The sequence below is a fragment of the Pimephales promelas genome, chromosome 19 (genome assembly GCF_988280905.1).
Source record: "Pimephales promelas chromosome 19, fPimPro1.hap1.1, whole genome shotgun sequence".
NCBI classification, from domain to species: Eukaryota; Metazoa; Chordata; class Actinopteri; order Cypriniformes; family Leuciscidae; genus Pimephales; species Pimephales promelas.
This window is the reverse complement of record NC_142787.1, coordinates 7,347,668-7,367,191: the sequence shown is the minus strand read 5'-3', so window position 1 is coordinate 7,367,191 and position 19,524 is coordinate 7,347,668. Positions and strand designations below refer to the sequence as shown.

Genomic DNA, 19,524 nt, shown 5'->3' with positions numbered 1-19,524 from the left:
GTCTGGTTCCGATCCGGCAAAAAACCAGGGACTAGTTCGCAAAAGTACGTTTTTAACATATTCGTGAAAATTTAACGAACGATTTGATTGACAGCAATGGTTCTTGAGGCAAAGTTGTTCAGCGTGAGGAGCTATATCAATTGATATACATATTGTGGGGGTGTGTGCAACACCACGTGATAACAGAGCCATAAAACTCGTTAGCGCCAACTAGTGGCCGATTTCTTTCAAAATTCTTACAGACCTCTAGGGCCATGAGTCAAACATGCCCAACGAGTTTCGTTCCGATCGGCCTTCGTTAACCTTTTTTCATAGATGCACAAACTTCATTGGCCGATGGCGGCCATGTTTTTTTAGATACGCCAATGTCCTCATAGATATACATGGGGCCTTGGTCCAAGACACTGCATACCAATTTTCAAGTCAATCGGACTAACGGTCATGTGGTCATAGCCCTTTTTATGTTTTTTTCATATTATAGCGCCACCTAGTGTTCAATCGTCGCTATTTTTTTACTGTGACCTCAAATTGAACTCTTACACACGTGTACCGAGTTTGGTGAAGATATCTCATTTACTTCTCGAGTTATAGCCATTTTAGTAAAATAGGCTCCTCCCACAACGTTTATTTTGCTTCCCCTAGCGACCGGAACGAGAAATTTCAACATTTTTTTGATAATTATTGATCTTCAGACTTCAGAGAACATTTCTGCACTGGTTTGGTTCCAATCGGGGAAAAAACCAGGGACTAGTTTGCAAAAGTAGTTTTTCAACAAAATTCAAAATGGCGGAAAAATTTGCATACTGGAAATGAAATCGGAGATATACGTTTTTTTTGTCAGGTGAATAGCTTTCCAATGATATAAGACACTTGAGTGTACGACTTACGGTCTAGGAGTTATGAGCAGTTTCGCGCAATTGGTTGTTATAGCGCCACCTATGGGCCAATCGGGCTCATAATTTGATAACCTCTCCTCGATTTTTGTACTACAATCTGACAAAGTTTCAGAGCTCTAGCCCTTACGGTTTGGGCTGCACGATGCGTTTTAGGGGAGAATAATAATAATAATAATAATAAAAATCAATACAATTACAATAGGGTTTCAGCACTTCGTGCTTGAACCCCTAATAATAAAAATCAGTACAAAAACAATAGGGTTTCAGCACTTCGTGCTTGAACCCCTAATAAATTGTCTGTATTCTGTACTGTACATGGTTATAGAGGGGTGTAGGGATGACCTCAGGGCCCACAAGACTAATTCGCCAGTGGTTACATCGAGATTTTCCTATGGGTTTTTACTTTTTATAATGTTTTTATTTTTTAAATTTATGAGTAAAATTAAGCCTGTGATATTCGTAACTTGACAATACTTTGACATTCTACTAGGGCTGGGCAATATGGCCAAAAAATCATATCTCTGTATTTTTTGGTTAAATGGGAATATAACTGCAATATACAGTATATCTAGTTTTACTATTTGGATAAAGAAAATCTGACATCTTCACATCCTACCAAATGATATCCTACAAACAATGTTGATATTGAAGGATATGGAAACATATATACAGTAAATGTAATGTAGGCTATACAATATATATATAATGCAAAAAGGTGGTTAAATTCACATTACATTGTAACATTACAATCTAAAAAAAAATAATGCTTTTGTTTTTAAATTGACTAAAGGCTAAACTAATTAAATAATACAATACTATAAAAACAAAAGCACAAATTATATTAGCCTGCATTTGCTTACCCCATTATAATGGTCACATTCATGAAAATATACTTGTAGGTTTAAAATTCGACATGGCACATTTATTGTCTCCAACAACAAATATTTTAGCCATGTATATTTTAGTCAGAATTATTGTGCTACTATTGTGCCCTGTCTGTTTGGCGCGCTCAATCACAGAAGCTTCAGTTTTTGCGGAGATTCATTTGCAGAAGCTTGTCCTCTCCTGACAGTAAATTGGACATATTTGTTTGACTTTCTCCAACATTTACAAATGGAGAAAATACCTGTGAAATATAACTTAAGTACTGAGTAAAGCACCACATCTCAAACGCATTAAACAGCGCAAGTATTTATCTGTGAGTCAGCATCTGACGGGGCAAGCTGCTATAAACTTAACCATCTTACCAGTTATTTTGAAGCCCTTAATATAACATGTTTAGGAAAAATTGTACTTTTACTGGAGGAGCTCACACTGCGTCCTCCTCTAATTTTCAGATGTGCTCAAATCAAACTACTGTATCGATGTAAACCAGGGCTATTCAATTGGCGGCCCGCGGGCCAAGTGCGGCCCGCCAATCATCCCCATGCGGCCCGAGAGCATCCCAACCTACCCCTCCTATTTTCTGGTGGTGCGGCTAAATTTGGTTTGATTTGCGCGTGGCGTGGCCGCAGTGGCGCGTGCAGCTGGATGACTACACGCACTGTGTGTGCCATGAGCGCTCCGACTGACCTGAGAGAAACGTTTTCAGTCCGAATATTTCAGCAGTTATTATGTGTGTCCCGTATTTCTGTCGACTGAACCGTATTTCTGTCGACTGAATTCATTTCCTTTTCATGAATTGGCGTGCATAACAGTCAACGATTCAGATTCGTTCGGACCGTTCTGTCACTGAATCATCTTAAGCGGTTTCTCGGTCAGTAAGAACAAATAGAGAACAAAATAGCGCTGGTTTCAGTTGTTTCACTAGTTTACTTTGAACTTGGCAGCACGGTCCAGTGGATAACAGAACGCAAAGCTTAAAGGAGTCGCGTTTACTCCCGGTCCCGGACACTATTAAACAGCGTTGCGACATCCATTGAGAAGCGTTTCAATCGGACACTCCTCTCTGTTACAAACCACAAATCACTCAATGATTTTAGCTAGTTTTAAATTGGATGAAACAGCCTTAACATTCCCAACACTACTGATGAGGTAAATAGCAGAAACATGAACAAAGTTAGAATACTATAAATGCCATAATCACAACCCTTACAAACATTTACCATGAATGTAATAATTTACCATGGTTTGGGCAGAAATGTGGAATATTTATATTGAATACTATGTTATAGTCATTTATTTTGCATTAGATTTATTAGGGCGGTAGAGGAATATATAATTCATTAGTGTGTATAATTGTTTACCTTTTAGGCATTTTTTATACAGTGGTAGTGAGCCACAAGTCTCACTGTCAGGATATTTTAATTCAAGCCTATAATAATTATTAATAAAATAATTCTTACCAATAGCAATGATATTGTATAATTCAATTTATTTGTATATAGCTATTATTTCTTATGGTCTGCATACTGTTGGGTACCACATTTCCTAGTAAATGCAAAACCTTTTTTTGTTTACTTTAGCTTACTTATTGATACTGTGTCAATAAATAAGCGAAACCCACCGGCCCAGCTCAACTTTTCGATTTAATAATGCGGCCCTCGAATGAAGCTAATTGAATAGCCCTGATGTAAATGGTATTGCTTCATTCCATGTCGTAAAAAAAACCAAAAACGTTTCTACAGCTAAAACTGTATACACTCATATCCCATACCGTCTTATCTAGTTACTTATTATAAACGTATGTTTGAAAAAATAAATAAACATAACTGCTTCAAAATTATTTTGGGGGATTATATTAATGGATATGTGCAGTTTATGTTGTAGAACAAAACATAAAGGGATCGTCAAATTATATTTACCACTACTTTTATTTTACTCATAAATTGGAAAACTCCATAGGAAACATTGAAGGAACCACTGGTGAATTAGCCTTCTGGGTTCTTCTGATATCATCTCGACACACTACTTTATTGCATTGTCATTTTATTTGAGTATTTACTTTACTTATTCGAAGAACACTGAAACTCGAGTCGCCATTGGCTAGTAATTTTTATTTTATTTTACTCGCTAGACTTTTTACATGGAATGCAAGAACAATGCAAATGAAAAAAATTTGCTTCATCTATCGTTGTTTTGCTATTTTATGAGGAACTAAGAAAACGTTCATCCTGTGCAAAAGCTACTACTTTTGAGCCCCGCTTTTCGATATAGCTCATCAATTGTATTTACGTGGAATGTGTGAAGCCTGGTTTATACTCGCCCCGTATGTATGAGCACGAAGGTATATACGACAATATTGTCATTAGTCAACCCTACTTTTAATGTGGGTCAATGTAATGACATTGAACAAAGGCAGATTTTTGCAGCAGTGCTCCTCATTCCTACTACTACTACTACTACTACTACTTCTACTACTACTAATAGTAATAAAATAGATTATTCGCACAGGGAATACAAACACTTGAAGTTGAACTATATGCAAAGCTGCAAAAATTAAGTGTAACTATCCCCAGACTTAATGCAAACCCTGAAAACAGCCCCAAATGCAGTAAAAGCATACTTTTGTGGAAAACAATGACATTGGGTCTTATTCACTAAGCATGCGGATGCACGAATTTGAGTGTGAAATGTGTACAAACGTTTTCATGAATAAATCCTGATTCACCATTTCCTAACCAGACCCAGCTCGAAGCCACGACGCAACAAAAGGTCTCTTTTCCATGTTCATTTATTGCCCCCAGCTTTGTTGAGGTACTAAAATCAACAATGGATGATTGACCTCAGATCTTGAACTTAAACAAATGAAAACAAGAATGTTCTGAAGAACAAGAACTGTGAACAAACAAGTGTATTCTCTGACAAAGATTCTTTCAGTAACTCAGTATTTTAGTAACTATGTATTTTTAATAATGTTTAAATGGTGTAATATTAGCCTATAATTGGATTATACTCATCCATTTCCTTTTGAGTGCCGTCAAGATAAATCTCTGGTGCCGTGCACTTGCCGCAAGAGCCCACCCACACGCTGTTCTGATTGGCTGTGGGTTTTTAATTTTGTTGCATCTGTCTCGTCTGGTGTGGACAGACAAATTGTTTGTCGCTGATATTCTATAATATATCTGATATTCCGATTGTCAGATATGAACAGGTGGATGTGTTTTGTTAAACACCTTAGTTGAGCTATATGCGATGGGGCCATCCTTAAAAATATTTTGGTTTGCAGTAACAGCAAACATTTTTTTAAAAAGGGTCGGTAGGTAGGTCTATATTTTTTTTTTTCAAGATTCGGTGTAAAAAAAAAGTACAATTTTGGTCATGGTGATCATGAATCTTTTTTAAAAATTGCATATTGTGACGTCACTGACTGGGTATTCAAACTGTGCATCCACCGCTAGGTGTTAATGCAACCTACAACCGGTTACATTTTAGGCCAGTCACAAAATGAATAAAATATCTATTTGTTATGCAGCACTGTGCAGGCTTTTTTTCCATATACATGAGATATAAGCAAAAACAAGTACAAACACATGGTGAAACAAAGAATACAATTAAACAAAGATACATATTAGCCTATATACACAGTGCTTTAATTTCAGAAAGGTCTAAAATTAGCTACTTTTCAGTTAAGTGTGTCGCTCTGTCTGAAAAGAAATTTAATTTAGTAATCAAATGTAAAATGACACTGCATGGTTAATCATAGTTAGATTAATGCTTATTAAAGTTTAAGTTATTCATTCAAGAGCTGTGAGTGATTTTTATCTGCCTTTTGTTGTTTGATTCGCATTACTGGCTCAATCGTCACATGTTTATTAGACTACTGCCCCTTTAAGACCGAGTGCGGATCTAACAGATGACTGATGCACCACCATTTCCTCCCAACTATTCACGGTTATTTAAGACATAAACTGTGTTTAAATGAATCTCAGAGCAGGTCATTTTATATTTTATGTATATTTGATAGTTTAGCTGCGCACATGAAGCACAAAATAAGGCTATAGCCTACTTTTCTTGGGTCGTTGCAGTGTATTTCGGAGCGCGAGTCGCCTTGTGAACAGCGTCTCTTGCGCAGACTTTTGTGCTTTTAATAGCTCTTTTAATGATTGAACGCGTCCGCAGATTGGCAGCAGTAGACTGCATTTTACAACAATTACCGATCGTGCTGATTCTGACGGTACGTTTGGGATTTAGGAAGAAATGACAGCGCAACGCTGTGAAGGGAAGGAAGTTGCGCTGTACAGAATGTGTCTGTAAGGGTTTCATCTCAAATATCTTTTTATTAATCTTTGAAAGCGGAAATCTAAAATAAAAATTAGAATAATATCCCAGATCTAAAGTGTAACCACGTTCTGTCCTCATTGTCAATCATTAAGCAGGGCTGTCGTGCTGTGCGCGCTGTGGCTCCGGGTGAGAGATCGCTCTCTCTTCTAGACTGCGAATAGCAAAATTGCATCAGACAAATTGTTTAATATTATTATTATTATTATTATATATATATAGAAATGGTTGATATTCAGCCCCGTTGCCCGTTTAATACCGGGTTTACCAAGCGGGAACACTGAATGAAACTAAGCGAACGTACAAGCCATATAGACAATGTGACACGGGTAAATCAATCGGGTAAACATAATGACTACGACGCCACGGGTTTTTATTTAAAAGAAAGAACGTAGCCTACGTTTGTAGACATAAGCAACTTTCACAATACTAACTAAAATATCATTTTATTGAATTTGAATTAGTCGTTTGAAGAGTAAAAAAAAAAATCGGTCGGTCTGAATGCAAGTTACAACCGGCAAGTCGGTCGGACTAAAAGGAAAAAAAAATAAAAAATTGGGTCGGCCCTAAATTGACTGGGTCGGTCGGGTTACGGCAAACAAGAATATTTTTAAGGGTGGCCTGGGTGTTAGTTTATACAGCATTTTAGAGAATTGGATCTGTTCGATTTAACAAACGTCGATTTATCCACTTATCCCAAAATACATGAAAGTAAGTGGCCGGTAAACTGGGAGAAGCATAGAGTAAACTTGAAAGTTACTTACACCATGGGTTCCCAACAGGGGGGGTCGCGGCCCACAAGGGGGCCTCAGCGAGCTCTGTAGGGGGTCGCGGCATATTTTGAAGGTTTGAGCAATGAGCATTAAATAAAAGTCCTTAATTTTTTTCTGTTCAAAATTTACAAAATGTATATAATGAGTGAGTTCATCATGAATCCATTTTCCAATCCGTGTTTTTGTCTTATCCTGAGCCACAATGGTACACTTATAATAAGTGTTTACATTGGGACTATTTTACACTGGTTCAGATCGCTGCCACTGCGGAGTACTACAGTACCTGCGTGACTCGTCATAGACGTACACAGAGAGAAGTAGTTCCGGCTACACTGTTCTTTCCGAAAGACGCATTATTCTGTTAATAAATGCAAGTTTATTATTGCTCGCTATAGCGCCAAAAGTGTAAAAATAAAGCCTCACATTGATAAAGCCTCACAGATAACATGCAAGTATTGAGGCCCCAGACAACAGTCATTTAATAGCAGATATTCTTTTTTTTTACAACACCAGTGTGAATATTTTTATTTTTGCATTTTAAATATGGCCAATTAATAGGCTTCTCCTAGGCTTACGTTGTTAAATTACAAAGGGCCTACTGATGTTTTAGTCATTGTATTTTCAATATTATAGGCTATTATTTGTGCATAAACATATCGTTTGTTTGAAAAAAAACCCCACACATTTTGTTATCCTTGCTGCAAGCTTACAAGAGCGATAATATCATTAAATGTGAAGGGGGGCCCTAAAATATTTTCTTGGGAAAAAGGGGGTCACAGACAAAAAAAAAAGGTTGGGAACCACTGACTTGGTATGATGTGTATTTGATATGAATAATACGTGTTGTCTAATTATAATGGAAATAATTATTATTTCCGCTTTCATAGACATAAGTGTGTATTTGACAAACTCTGAATGTATTGCTTTTTTAGTAACTTATGTGAATTTAAATGTCTGAATCTAAAATAAACACTATGTGGTTGAAAACACTGAATAGTTGTGATGTCAAACGGTGAGCGCTCCCTGTCTCTGGCTCAGAAAATATGTGTAGGCTTCTACAAACCAGGCTAATTGAAGACACTAAATTAGTTATTCACTTAATTTTGAACTTTCAAAGTGCACCAGATTTATGAATTTATCTTTAAAATGTACAAACTTTTCTTCCGGGGGAGCAATTATTAAATATTTGATAATATCAGAGGCAAAATAAAAACACAATTTCATTATTATTTTTATCTACTCGAAAAAATTGAGTCGATTGCAAGGGTGGGGCAGGTGGGGCACAAACCCTTCCCTACCTTCAAAGTGGGGAATGGCAGAAAAAGTTTGAGAAACACTGCAATAGACAATCCCACCTTAGTGATTAATACTGATATCGAAATCAGTACGTGAAAAAAACTTTAAAATTACGGTACTGTGCAGAAGTCTTAGGCACACTAGTATTTTTGCCTCAAAGAAATGGTTTTAAGCCAGTTATTTATATATTTTGTTGTAGTGTCTCAGTAGGAAATATCAGTTTACATTTACAGACATTAATTGTGCCATTAATTGTAAAAAAACAGTGAAATTTTTGAATGCACAAGGATTCTGACAACAGCCAATGCTCCACATGGAGGTCGGATCTCACCATCATCGAGTGCATCTAAAATTATATGAAGAAACAGAAAAAACAGAGACTAAGACGCTTGAAAAAACCTGCAAAACTAAAAACTATGTGTAAACCTGGACAAAAGCTGTTTTAAACGTAAAGGGTACTAAACACCTATTGATTTGATTTAGTTGACTGTTAAAAGTTAATAACAGTTAATAATAGTTAACTAATAAAAGTGAATTGATAAATAAAATCTTTTTATGATAATGACATTATTTTTGAAAACATTCTCATTTACAGCATTTTTACACAAGTGCCTTAAACTTTTTCACAGTACTGCTTTGCAGGCAGGCAGGCACTACCTTCGAGACGTTGTCGCAGTTCTTCTGGTCTTAGTCTCTGTTTTTTTCTGTTTCTTCATATAATTTCAGATGCACTCGATGATAGTGAGATCCGACCTCCGTGTGGAGCAGGGTTTCCTTTGTCCGGTAATTACCGGACATTGGCCGGGAAAAAAAGGAAATGTCCGACAAAATTAAATCTCTCCGGTCAAATTGTCAGATTAAAATTGCCTAATAATCCCGTCCCCTAACACAATCTGAATTAGAGAATAAGCCTAAAATGTATAAAGCAAAAATACACCGACCTTTGGCTATGTTATAAAGCAACAGGCTGTACCGTTTGAATTAAATTAAAGACGGCACACATACAAGGATGTCAAAGTGACCAATTCAAGCTTTCAAAAAAGCCAGGGAACACTACGTTCAACATCTGATAGATGCCTTGCAAGATCGGTTCCCCGAGGATTGCATGGATCTACTTCACTGTCTCGATACCCTTCTGAATCCCTAGATATCCGCAGACACATAATGGTAAGTAGGATCTGTTGATTTATTATACGGGTCATTCTACAGAAATGTCCCCTTTTAGTATGGCAAGATGTCTTTATTTATTTATTTATTTTTCTAACATTTAAACTTACACAACATTATTAGATTACTAAAAATTTAAAATAGAAATAAAAATGTATATTTTTTGTGCATTTATTTAAAGACGACATGTACCCGTATTTTCCGCACTATAAGGCGCACTTAAAAGCCTTCAATTTTCTCAAAAAACGACAGTGCGCCTTATAATCCGGGGCGCCTTATATATGGATCAATTGGTTAATAATGCTCCGCGTTATGAGTGAACTCACGCTCGTGTCCATCTTAAGGCCTCATTATGCTTCTGCGTCAACTCCACGGCGTAGCTACGTCGTCACTACTACGCCGTCGTGGCCGTTTATACTTCTGCGTGAGGTTGTGGTGCTTCGCGGTGCATTTCGCCGCCAGAACGCTAGGGGGGTTCGCGAATCTCTTTGGTTCCGTGTGCCGCGAGCGAAAGAGAGATAATGTTGTTGCAGCTGCCAGCTGGAGCTAATCGACGTTGAATAACAAGACGACACAAAACTTTATCCCCACAGAATCAACGCGGATGTCCAGGGCCCGTTCCACCCATAGACAGTAAAATAAAGGTTCCACCCGAGCTGCCATAACGATAGCTGTTCGGAATGACTTGAAGGATTTTTTCAGTCTTCACATGGAACTGTGCAGGATTATGTGTCCCGTGGCAGACTTGGTTAGTACTGTATTATCAATGATGTAACCGTGAACATTGTATTGAAAATAAACAAACTGTGTTTCAAAACAAACGTTGATTTATTGATTGATTGAAGTTTATTGTGAGAAAGAAAGAAAAGAATATAGACATATATATTAACAATGAAATAAAAAAACAGTTTATTTTTAGTTTAATTCTTTATTTAATGTTACTTTCTTTAAGAGTGTTATAATTAAAAGAACGAGGGTGCAAATGTTAAAAATAGCGCTATAACAGGAGGGGGAAATCGGAAAAGCTACACTCCTGAAATTATGTTTAATCTGACCAATCAAAGCCCTTGCTGTCTGCGTCGCCTCGACGCGTAGTTACAAATTTTTGGAGGTGCACGTCAAGCTACGGCGGAGGGGTCGGAGAGGGGTTCGCGTCGACGGATAGGTGTTTGCGGGGGTACGCCGTCGATACGACGCAGAAGCATAAAACAGGCTTTATGCCCGCTCTGCACAGCCAGTTCAACCTTGTACAATCAATAATCAAACCACTGTTCCCGGCGCTGCTCGCCGAGAACACAGAATGTTCATAAAGCGCTCCCCGTTCAGCGCTCAATGCAGTTTGCTTCGCGCTCCACTCAAATCACCCCCCGCGCGCTCCAAAAAACGAAGAAAAAAATCTACATATATTTTTATTTCACTTTTGGGTTAGACCACAGCCTTACCTTACAAAGAACTAAAGACCAACAACAACATTTTCCAAACAGAAATGTTTCATTTCAAATTACAAATTAGGACTAGCAAGAACAGGAATGTAGCATACACAAAAAGTCCTGTAAAATTAAATGAATAAATGGGCCTAATAATATGAATAAAAATTATATAAACAAAAATATATATAAAAGTTTTTTGAAAGTAAATTAACTATAGGCCAGAATTTTGATAACTGAACTTTTGCCCAACGCACACGATGAAAATGTACAGTAAATGGGCTTATAACCATTGTACACACAAACTGCTGTAAAATTAAACGAATAAATGGGCCTAATAATATAACTAAAATAAAAAAAAATATATATATATATATGTATGCCTCCATAAATGTTTAAAAGTAGGCTAATTAATTATTAGGCTAGATTTTGATAAGCCTAACTAATTTTTGCGCAGCGCGCACTATTAAAATTTAAATTGGCTTAGGCCTATATCATCTGTACACAAAAAAAAAAAAAAAAAAAAAAAAAACCTGTAAAATTAAACGAATCAATCGGCCTCATTATATATAAAAATCATCTACATCAACATCAACGTGTTAAAAAGACGTGGAGAGTTTTCTCTTGGTGTGAGCGGAGCGGGAAATAGGGCGGTCGTGTTTTCCGTCTATTTGCTAATAAACATGTTGCATTCTATACGGCCTGATTGTCATTTTTTAAGTTACATAGCCTGCCTCCAGTTTTCCTCAACTTGACTAATTAAGAGGCGATATTTGACCGGCATATCATCAAAATGTCCGTTAAATGTCACTTTGACCGGCACCATTTTTTTCTAGCGGAAACTCTGGTGTGGAGCATTGGCTGTTGTCAGAATACTTGTGCATTCAAAAATTTCACTGGATTATTACAATTAATGGCACAATTAATGTCTGGAAATGTAAACTGATATTTCATACAACAACAAAAAATACGACAACACTACAGACACTGCAACAAAATATATAAATAACTGGCTTAAAACCATTTATTTGAGGCGAAAATACTAGTGTGCTTAAGACTTCTGCACAGTACTGTATGTTTATAATTGTCACTCAGATGTTTAGAAATCATATCTGGACCGAATAGTAACAAATTCAAACCTGTATAAAATATTAATGTAAAATAAACCTATAATCACCACTTTTAATAATAATGGGTTTGTTTTCTGTTCTCACATTGTTCTCCACTCACACTGCCTTTACTTAAAAAAACTAAAATAGCATGACAGTTTGATTGAATGTGTGTTATTCAGCCACCAGTCTATCCTCTTGCCTCATCATTTTCACATTCTTTTCCCTTCTGTTCACAAAAAAAATCTTTTGTTCAGATCCTGGAAATTAAAACCGAAGTATTTTGTGTTATGTACTGTAGTTCTGCTGTCATTCCATATGTATTTGTACCTTTTGTCAACAGTGACCCAGTTAGACTGCTTTACTGTGTTTACACATCACAAACCCAGAGGTAAAATAGTCCACAAGAAGTAAAGTGTAGCAGCTGATTTAGAGACCTCTCATCAGTAGTGTTTTGGTAATGGAATAATCACTATTGCTCATACCTAGGGTTAGGGATTTGAATAAACACTTGAGGTGTGCTGTTTTTTTTTTTCTAAGTGATGAAACGGACCAAAAGTCCCATAGACATACATTGGCTGCATTTACATGCAAAATAATATCCTGTAATTATTATTAAAGGAGTCATAACCTAGTATTACCTTGGATACCCATGCTCTATTATAGTCTTTCAGGCCCTTCTAAAAAAGAAAAGTGGAAAAAAAATAAACACAGAGCTCCTCTGACCCTTATTTCTGAATGCATTATTGTCTCGCGAGATCTTATGCGATATTTTGGCTGTCGTTGACGGTCATTTTAATAATGCAAATGAGGGTCCATTTTTGGTAGTTTGGTCTGTTTTTGAATGTTGATTCTGGCAGTTAACCACAGAGCAACTCGCGTGTGCACTACATTTCTGCATCTTTCTTGACTGAATATGAGGGGGAGAGGGAGCATATGTCTGCGGTGTCCATATATGGTATATCCTGCCCCGTCTTGACGTCAAGTCGGGGGAGAAATTAAAATCTCGTATTTGAGTGCACGTGGGCTGGTTTACGAACCCTGGGGTAAACAAACGCTTCAGTTTTGAATATCGGCTTCTAGGGCTGCAACTAACGATTATTTTGATAATCGATTAATCGGACGATTATTTTTTCGATTAATCGATTAATCGGATAAAAAATTTATTTCATTTTTTTGTTTATTATAACTAAATAAAACCCTAAAACCCTAAAAACCACACTCTTTTGTGTGTTAAACAATCTTCTTAATACAGACAACTTCATTATATAGAAAAACAACAAATAAAAAAAATATATATGACCATAACCTATGACAAAAATGCTATTGTAAACTAGATTAGTGGATAACTCAGAAAAACTTAGCCTAGAAAAATCACAAGTGCACAATAATTTTATAAAATCTGAACATTTAGTGAAAAAAACATTCCTTAGTGGGGAAAAAATAAGAGACAATAAGTGTAGCACTGGTAAAACGTTACACATTGCTCTTTGTATTGTTGTTATACATTCATGAAAAACATCGTAAAAGATGCACAGCTGTTTAGTGAGGAAGCAATATTGACTGTGTATTATACAGTATCTTTGCAATAGTTTATTAAGCCTTTTCTTTTAGCAGTTTTAAATTTCAGTTAGGCTACTGTGCACGTGAAGAACAATTATAGTGCGCCGACACTACTCTAGTGTTGTGATCTAACAGACACTCAGTAGAAAGTGATTAAGTTACAGCAATAAAAGTCTAGCAAGATAGTCATTATATTACGAAACCATAGACCTTTATCTACGGCTCAATTATAATAATAACATTGAATCATCTTGGAAAGAGTTTCATCATGTTAACTGTTGTAACGCGACGCGCTGTTTGAACACCGAATAGAGAATGACTGACAGCCGCAGTGGAGGGAAAAGCTTACGTTAACTTGAATTTAATGACTTAAATATACATTTCTATCTCACATTACACTACAGTATGGCTTCATAAAGTATACACGATTAACGCAGGTCACCTATTTTGGTTTCAAAACGGCGAATTTGCCGAAGGGTGAATGATTTTCGTGTATGCTGCATATTGATAGCGGTTTCCTGATGCCCGCAAATTAGTTCAAACTCACGGAATCAAGAGTGCGCATGCGAGACAGAAGATAATGTGCTCCAAACCGTCCGTGTTGCGCACAGACCGGCGAGGGAGAGAGACTGCGTGTGTGCCTCATGAAGCGCATGTAAGAAGCGCATGTAGCATGTAAACAATCCCCGTGACGTAATCAGACCAACTAATCGATAATGACATTCGTTGACAACGATTTTCATAATCGATTATAATCGATTTTATCGATTAGTTGTTGCAGCCCTATCGGCTTCCCGGCCAATGTATATAATCGTTAAGCAATCATAACATACATTGATTCTCGTGGAAAAGTGAAAATTGCAGGTTATGACTCCTTTAACGTAATAAAACGTAATAAATGTCAAGATTAAGAATCTTCAGTATATCTAGTAAAAATGGCAATAAAAGTGATAGCTATATATATATATATATATATATACAGTCAGGTCCATAAATATTGGGACATTGACACAATTCTAATCTTTTTGGCTCTATACACCACCACAATGGATTTGAAAAGAAACGAACAAGATGTGCTTTAACTGCAGACTTTCAGCTTTAATTTGAGGGTATTTACATCCAAATCAGGTGAATGGTGTAGGAATTACAACACTTTGTAAATGTGCCTGCCACTTTTTAAGGGACCAAAAGTAATGGGACAGATTAACAATCATAAATTAAACTTTCACTTTTTAATACTTGGTTGCGAATCCTTTTCAGTCAATTACAGCCTGAAGTCTGGAACGCATAGACATCACCAGATGCTGGGTTTCATCCATGGAGATGCTCTGCCAGGCCTCTATTGCAACTGTCTTCAGTTCCTGTTTGTTCTTGGGGCATTTTGCCTTCAGTTTTGTCTTCAGCAAGTGAAATGCATGCTCAGTCGGATTCAGATCAGGTGATTGACTTGGCCATTGCATAACATTCCACTTCTTTCGCTTAAAAAACTCTTTCGCAGTATGCTTCGGGTCATTGTCCATCTGCACTGTGAAGCGCCGTCCAATGAGTTCTGAAGCATTGGGCTGAATATGAGCAGATAATATTGCCCGAAACACTTCAGAATTCATCCTGCTGCTTTTGTCAGCAGTCACATCATCAATAAATACAAGAGAACCAGTTCCATTGGCAGCCGTACATGCCCAAGCCATGACACTACGACCATGCTTCACTGATGAGGTGGTATGCTTTGGATCATGAGCAGTTCCTTTCCTCTTCTCTTCCCATCACTCTGGTGCAAGTTGATCTTTGTCTCATCTGTCCATAGGATGTTGTTCCAGAACTGTGGCGGCTTTTTTAGATGTTGTTTGGCAAACTGTAATCTGGCCTTCCTGTTTTTGAGGCTCACCAATGGTTTACATCTTGTGGTGAACCCTCTGTATTTACTCTGGTGAAGTCTTCTCTTGATTGTTGACTTTGACACACAAACACCTACCTCCTGGAGAGTGTTCTTGATCTGGTTAACTGTTGTGAAGGGTGTTTTTTTCACCAGGGAGAGAATTCTTCAGTCATCCAGCACAGTTGTTTTCCGTGGTCTTCCAGGTCTTTTGGTGTTGCTGAGCTCACCGGTGCGTTCTTTCTTTTTAAGAATGTTCCAAACAGTTGATTTGGCCACACCTAATATTTTTGCTATCTCTCTGATGGATTTGTTTTGTTTTTTCAGCCTGATGATGGCTTGCTTCACTGATAGTGACAGCTCTTTCGATCTCATATTGAGAGTTGACAGCAACAGATTCCAAATGCAAATAGCACACTTGAAATGAACTCTGGACCTTGTATCTGCTCCTTGTATATGGGATAATGAGGGAATAGCACACATCTGGCCATGGAACAGCTGAGAAGCCAATTGTCCCATTACTTTTGGTCCCTTAAAAAGTGGCAGGCACATTTACAAAGTGTTGTAATTCCTACACCGTTCACCTGATTTGGATGTAAATACCCTCAAATTAAAGCTGAAAGTCTGCAGTTAAAGCACATCTTGTTCGTTTCTTTTCAAATCCATTGTGGTGGTGTATAGAGCCAAAAAGATTAGAATTGTGTCAATGTCCCAATATTTATGGACCTGACTGTATATATTTAGATAAATAAAACATGAAACATGAACAAATACATAGAGTGAACTAGAGTATTTTTAATATCCGACATGCGTTTCACAGCAAAATATTGTTCAATATTAAGTGCCCCCAACTAAGCCAGCCAAAAGCCAAAGGTGACAGTGGCAAGGAACTCCATCAGGTGACAGAATGGAGAAAAAAAAAACCCCTTGGGAGAAACCATGCTCAGTCGGGGAACCAGTTCTACAGAAATTCAATAATCAAATATAGAATAAAACACAGCATAGTCTTCATTGTATGAATTAATCTTGCTTTGAATCTTATTAAAGCTTCAACAGTTATTCAGTTATTTGTTTTATTTTGTTGTTTGTTCAACATTAATGGTCACGAAACACTAAACTACATTTTCTGTGAGTCATGCATGTTCCACACCATTGAAGACAAGGTTACCATCCATTTTAATTGTAGGAGCAAACTAGTACATTTTAAGCTTTCTTTTCCTTTTTTCATCATCTGGGTTTAAAATTGTCTTTGTGTCAACTTCAACATTTTCTTACATCATTGACTCTTCTTTGTCTTATTATTTCTGAAACTGCGTATCCTTATTGATTAAGTTGATCCCCTCTCCAAAAGCTAATTGATTAAATATTGATTAAATGTATGCCCTCTCTTTATTGAATAAATTGATCCCCTCTCCAAAAGCTAACTTACAATTTTTTATGTCATTGTCAGAACCAAAGTGGCAGTATTTAACAGTTATGGGAGATCAAACTGAAAAGAGATTTTTCAAAATGTCTTTATTTCTCAGGTGGGTGTTCACGGCATTAGGATAGAATTTTTTAATGAAAAAGGATCAAAGCGCACCGCCACCTACCTGCCAGAGGTTGCGAAGGAGCAAGGTGAGAAAAAAAGTACACTTGCCTGAGTTTTATCTGCATTCGGTTACAATATAACAGCAGAAACAAGATGAAGAATAGGCCAAAAGGTAACACTCAAGCAGTATGAAAAAACGGGATTGAATTTGTTCTCTCTCCATAGGATGGGACCACATTCAGACCATAGATTCCTTACTTCGAAAGGGAGGTTACAAAGCTCCCATCACAAATGACTTCAGGAAGACAATTAAATTGACCAGGTGAGAGAATTACCTTTTCTAAACAACAATTTTTGATCACTATACAATACAAGGCTATATTAGTGAATCTTTTAGTTCTTGTGGCCAATGGTACTAGAGTCTTTTTTCACAGGATGTCATAGGGAGCAGATTTAGAAGGTTTTTATTTTTCATTTGTATTTTCTTGTTTAGTAATTCTGAACAGATCTTTTTCTTTTAAACCATTTTTTGGCATCCCCATGTGGTTTGGTATCGCACCTTGACTAGTTAACTATCCACCTTATTCTGCTCTAAACTATGCGCTCCGCCATGACGACGACTCCGGTTGCCAACTTCCGGTTCGAGTCTGGTCTATGCTTTTTTGATATGCGTTTTATATTGTCACATCCCCACATCGCTAAACTAAATCGAAAAAGACATTCATCCAATGTCATCTGGGGCCTCATTTATAAACGTTGCGTACGCACAAAAGAAGGCGTACGCCGCTCTCTACGCAATAGTTGGTATTTATAAAAATCAAACTTGACGGTAAAATGTGCAGTCCTTCACGCAAGCTCTGACCCAGGCGTACGCACAAAAACGGGTGAAATGAGAAATGGCGACACTGTCGGCAGTTATATAGCGCTTTTCACAATACAGATTGTATCAAAGCAGCTTCACACTGATAACATGAAAGTAGCACAACACAGATCAACAACATTGCTAAACACTAAATAATCCCAACTGAGCAAGCTCAAAGCAAGCCAAAAGCAAGGCGACAGTGGCAAGGAACCAAACTCCATCAGATTGGATGGAGAAAAAACCTTGGGAGAACCCAGGCTCAGTCGGGGGCCAGTTCTCCTCTGGCTTACATTCATATTGTTTAAATATAAATATTAAATATAAATATTGTTTATGAATAAAACGGCGCCATAACATATCGCAGGCGTTGAGTCGTCTCTTCACAGGCGTTGAGTCGTCTCATCACAGGCGTTGGGGCATCCGAAATCCCCGTGAGAGGCTGGACACAAAACTGGACCTGACGAACGCCATTTTTTTCGGGACAAGCGTCCCGAGATAACAGCAGAAAGGCAGATGGGAAATAATTAGCATAGCTGATGTTCATAATGATTTCCGTTATAACTCACAAACTCTCCGTAACCTGAACTCTCCGCAACCCAACCATACGCGCCGCCCCATTTGTCTAAAAGGCTGTCGAGCCCCACTGGTGCGTTAAGCAGTTTCAGTGGCAAACGGTTCCGTATGGCATAACAGAGGACTAAAAGGTAAGCATTATGTGAATGCTTGACTAAAGAGAAGCGTCTTTAATCTAGTTTTAAACTGTGTCAGTGAGTCAGAGGCTCGGACCGTATCGGGAAGGCTATTCCAGAGTTTTGGAGCTAAATGCGAGAACGCCCTCCCTCCTTTACTGGACTTCGATATCCTAGGAATGACCAGAAGCCTTGAATTTAGTGATCTTAAGGAACGCGGTGGATTGTAGGGCGAAAGAAGGTCCGTTAAGTACATAGGTGCTAAACCATTTAGGGCTTTATAGGTCAGTAGTAGTATTTTGTAGTTGATGCGGAACTTAATAGGTAACCAGTTTAGAGATGATAAAATCGGTGTTATATGATCATATTTTCTTGACCTAGTAAGAACTCTAGCAGCTGCATTTTGTACTAACTGTAGCTTGTTTATTGAGGATGCAGGACAACCAGCTAATAAAGCATTACAGTAATCTAGTCTCGAGGTCATGAATGCGTGAACTAATTTTTCAGCATCAGAAATAGATAGCATGTTACGTAGCTTAGCAATGTTTCTAAGGTGGAAAAAGGCTGTTCTTGTAACATATGAAATATGATTTTCGAACAACAAGTTGCGGTCCAGTATAACACCCAGGTCTTTTACTGTAGTGGATAAAGTAACAGGACATCCGCCTATATTAAAGTTGTATTGTGAGAGGTTTTGTGAGTAGTTTTTTGGACCAATAAGTAATACCTCCGTTTTATCTGAATTTAATAGCAGGAAATTACGCGTCATCCAGCATTTTATATCTTTGAGACACTCTGTCATTTTAGATGAGTTAGTGTTTTCATCTGGTCGTGATGAAATATATAATTGAGTGTCGTCAGCGTAACAGTTGAAATTAATTCCATGTTTTCTTATAATATTACCAAGTGGCAGCATATATATTGAGAATAGCAGAGGGCCTAAAACCGATCCTTGCGGTACTCCATAGTCTACTGACGTTATCTTTGATTTTTTTCCCATTTAAACAGACAAAATGAGAACGGTCCGATAAGTACGATCTAAACCAGCTTAATGCCTGTCCCTGAACACTAGTGTAGTTTTGTAGTCGATCCAAGAGTATTATATGATCTATAGTGTC

At 37.4% G+C, this 19,524-nt stretch overlaps 1 protein-coding gene across 1 annotated transcript in view; it reads left to right on the top strand.

The window, feature by feature from the left end:
- Positions 1-19,524, top strand: part of ammecr1 (AMMECR nuclear protein 1) — a 113,105-nt gene that overhangs the window by 88,398 nt on the left and 5,183 nt on the right. Inside the window, exons 4-5 of the mRNA XM_039650270.2 lie at positions 16,851-16,941; positions 17,081-17,177. Of these exons, the coding sequence (XP_039506204.1) occupies positions 16,851-16,941; positions 17,081-17,177 (188 nt within the window). The remainder of the gene's footprint in view (positions 1-16,850; positions 16,942-17,080; positions 17,178-19,524) is intronic.